The 3,798-nt window shown below is 43.6% G+C and overlaps 1 protein-coding gene across 1 annotated transcript; it reads right to left on the bottom strand.

Annotated features, from left to right (window-relative positions):
• Positions 1–347: 347 nt before the first annotated feature.
• Positions 348–2,838, bottom strand: LOC121600414 (zinc finger protein 32-like). The gene is made up of 3 exons (XM_041928978.1): positions 2,660–2,838; positions 1,904–2,589; positions 348–1,819 (listed from the first exon to the last, which is right to left on the bottom strand). The coding sequence occupies exons 1-3, from the start codon at positions 2,801–2,803 to the stop codon at positions 1,675–1,677; spliced, it is 975 nt and encodes a 324-aa protein (XP_041784912.1). The 5' UTR covers positions 2,804–2,838; the 3' UTR covers positions 348–1,674.
• Positions 2,839–3,798: the final 960 nt, after the last annotated feature.

Genomic DNA, 3,798 nt, shown 5'->3' with positions numbered 1-3,798 from the left:
CAAAAAAAAAGTAAAAATATTAAACTTTTATAGCATATTCAGTTAGAAAACACTCTGGAGGGGGTGGAGAAGAGTAGGAAGGGTGGGTTAGAAAATCTTTTCTCAATTTACACACATACGCACACGTACACACACGCACACACGTACACACACACACATACACACACACACACACACACACACGTACACACACACACACGCAAAAATAATAAATTGACGACGATCGTTGGAATAGTGGAAAAAAGAAAAAACCGCAGGACCTGTTCAGCATAAGAAAGAAAAATCAAATTGTTTGATGAAAGAAAAACCACACATGAATCGTTTTTTATGTTACACTTCTATTTAAGAATACGTATCAAATGTGTTTAAAATAAATGTATGTTTTTTGAGATGAGATTTACAACGTTTGCCATACCGGTACTGCTCCGCTCGCACGAGGAAAGGATTTCAAAGGAACTGAAGACGATTTCTACAAACCGTGCCGCCGCGTAGAGTCAACGAAAACAATCTGTGAAAAGTCACAGGAGAGCAGCCATCAGAAGAGGATACCTTTCATCAGCTTGGCTTGGATCAGTCTTCTTCAAAACCAGCTTAAATAGGTTTTATATATACATGGTTGATGTAATTGATACTGAAGCTCCACCCCCTTTTTGCTAGTATCCTTCCAATCAGTTATCTGTGTATCGCTTTCCTTGTTATCACACTCGGAATGATCGATAGTGGCTGAGTGTGAGTGTGAGCCTTGATGGAGGGGAAACGCTCTCTCTCTCTCTCTCTCTCTCTCTTTCTATCTTTCACTCGTTGCTAGTGGATGCTGGAGTGATCGGAACGGGTGACCTTGAATTTTGACTTTCGGGAACCAGGAGCGCATCCAAATGGAGGATGATGATCTCTCGTCAGCAGTTGCGTTAGTATACGATCTTCATACATTCATGCCCATGCAGAGGGGAAGTTGATCGATAGTAGTGTATGTGATGTGATGGCGGGCTGGTAAAGGATGCAAGTATTCCGCTCTCTTTCATTCCTTTTGGGACCACTGGTATGTATAGAATTCATTCGCGATCGTCCTGAAAGCGGGGCATTTGATAACAGGAGAGCATCCGACGATGGAGGTGATCTCTAGTGATCAGCTGTGTTAGTATACGATATCACACTCGTACAGGGTTTCATGGCTTTTTTGAAAATGTTCTTCAATTAACACGTTTTATTAACTGTATTAATTTTTGTTTCAAATAATTTTCTTTTTTAACTTAAAACATTAGCAGTTTATGTTTGGAACATTGTCTGGGTGTTTTATTCTATTAATCGTTATTGATGCATTATTGGGACCTATGGCCTCCAGATAAAATCCTTTGTCATCCGGAACCGTAGAGGCTAACCCCTTCTTACTTCATGTTAGTACTGGTTCTCGAGCTCACGGTCATAATAATGGCGATCTATTCCAATGAGTCCACCGCCATATTCACTAGATCCACAAACTTCAACATACTCAACATGAGGTCATAGGCCTACCAATACGTCTGGTCCCGTCTGGTTGACCCGTTACAGCATTTAACTACAGAGTGGACAGGAGATGAACGTATCTCGGCAGCAACGCGACATGCGGAGTTCAGAGCCACGTTTAGGTCCAGGTCCTGCTTGAAGTGTACAATTTCACCTCATGAAACAATGGCATCACTCCCCCCCTTCCTCTTTCATGGAGTGCCGGCGTCGCTTATGAACATGCAAGTATCGTTCCCGCTTGAAAGCTTTACCGCACACGTCGCACTCATGCGGACGTCCATCGGTGTGCAGTTGAGCATGTTCCGTCAGATGGTGCCTGATGATGGCAAAAAGAAGAAGGAAAACATGATTATTTTTCATCCTCGGAATGCTCCCATTTACCCCCCTGAAATGAACTTACTTTAGCAGAAACGCCTGCCCGCAAACATCACAACGAAACGTACGCTCCCGGTGGGCCAAGCTTTGGTGTTGCTTCCACTGGGACGAGGTGTAAAACTGCCGGTCACAGAATTCACACGCAAACCCCGGCACACCCCGATGCTTGGCCAGGTGATACCTTAGCGAGGACCGATCGCAGAAACTGTCCCCACAGTGCTCACACCGATAGTTGCGTATGTTCCGGTGTATCTTCAGATGCTTCCGCAAGCTGGCCAACTGCGCAAAGCGTTTGTCGCACTGCTCGCAGGCGAAGCGTTTCGTTGCGCTGCTGTGCACCGGCATGTGCTTGCTGATCTGCGACACCAGCTTGCCGCACACGGGACAAGCTTTCTTTGGGCGGCGGGTGGGTTTTGATGCGGGGTGTGTTTTTGGTGCTGCAATTTCGGCTTCCGGTGCGATACTTTCCATCTCTTGTGCGGGACCATCTTCAATTGCATTCGGGGACGTTTTTAGCCGTTCATTGGCATCGTCCTCGAGCATCGGCTGAGGCCCGGCATTACAATCATCCCCTTCTTCATCAAGGTAAGCTATGACGCTTTGCAGCTTGTTGTAGACTTCCAGAGCAGTTGCCTCAAATTTGGAAAAATCGGCCATCCTTTGATGGCACCGGGCACAAACACAGTTGGGCAGTCCATCGTGCTCATCAACCTACAGGAACAGAGGGGAATCGTTAAACTATACGCTAGGGATCGACCAAAGCTGCGGATGCGAACCAAACCTTAGGCAGGAGCACATCAACAGCATCGATCAGGATTTCGTTTATGGTTGAGTTGATGAACAAAGGCACACAATTTTCTAGGGAAAGACAGAAGCGACACAATTTTTCAAAATTTAATCGTAAATCAACACAGTCGTTGTTCATAGTTCGGCGCAGAACTGTTTTTTTCTCGCTTTGAATCGTCTTGTAAACAAATGAACGTCAAATCAAAACATCAACTGACATCTCGCAAACGCATTCCCAAATAACAAAACATAGCGGGAGAAAGAGAGAGAGAGAGAAGTAGACGATTGAAATGAGCGGTTAACTATGACGTTTTGTCGTTTAAATTGTTTGGCCGAGCAAAACAAACAAAACTAAGCCTAAAATCACTGAATTTTTAAACATGTATTATACCGAGGTACCACAAATCCCCTGAGCGACCACTAAACGAATACTAAACGACTCAAGCTCTCAACTCAAAGGGAATCTAAAAAGACTTCGTTTAGCAGACGGTGAACGATTGATGCATTCTTTAAATAGCCAAAAAGGTTGGTGACGCACCATCTGTTGGTGGGATAGCTACACAAGGGGAGCTTTCCTCGCTTTGAGAGTTTTCTCCTTCCCTCTGTACTGTTGTATGGGCAGAAGTAAGTGGGAATTGAATAATGATAATGATGGGAAATTGAAAAATGACGACGCCACGGAAGTCACAAATTGTTTTTTTATCTAATTTTTTATTACTTTATCACTATTTTTTTTACCTTATCAAAAATGCTAGTTAGCTGCAAAAATGAGCTTTTCTCGTGGCCGCATCACCAATCTACACAAGAACGACAAAATGCTAAAATATCATCGATATTTTGTTTAAGAAGTAATAAAAAGCTACATAGCCGATCTCGTGGTACAGTCGTCAACTCGTACGACTTAACAACATGCCCGTCATGGGTCCAAGCCCCAATTAGACCGTGTCGCCATACGTAGGACTTGACTAGCCTGCTATTAAAATCCAAATTAAGGGGTAATACAAAAGTCACTGAAAGCCAACCCCACAAGAAGTACAGCCAGGTCTTGACCGACAACGGTTGTTGTGCTAAAAGAAGAATAAATAGGTACATAAATCAAATAGAAACATGCATTTTAGCATTATTGCAATTATA

This window comes from Anopheles merus, chromosome 3L, assembly GCF_017562075.2.
Source record: "Anopheles merus strain MAF chromosome 3L, AmerM5.1, whole genome shotgun sequence".
Taxonomy (NCBI): Eukaryota; Metazoa; Arthropoda; class Insecta; order Diptera; family Culicidae; genus Anopheles; species Anopheles merus.
Note: the sequence above shows the minus strand (reverse complement) of the source record. Positions and strands in the feature narration are given on the sequence as shown.

Bases quoted from the DNA above. Each gene is read 5' to 3' on its own strand.
- LOC121600414 (XM_041928978.1), bottom strand. From the start codon at position 2,803: ATGAACAACGACTGTGTTGATTTACGATTAAATTTTGAAAAATTGTGT. The intron at 2,590-2,659 runs GTTTGGTTCGCA...CTGTTCCTGTAG, and splicing joins TTGATGTGCTCCTGCCTAAG to GTTGATGAGCACGATGGACT. The intron at 1,820-1,903 runs GTAAGTTCATTT...TGCCATCATCAG, and splicing joins GGGCAGGCGTTTCTGCTAAA to GCACCATCTGACGGAACATG.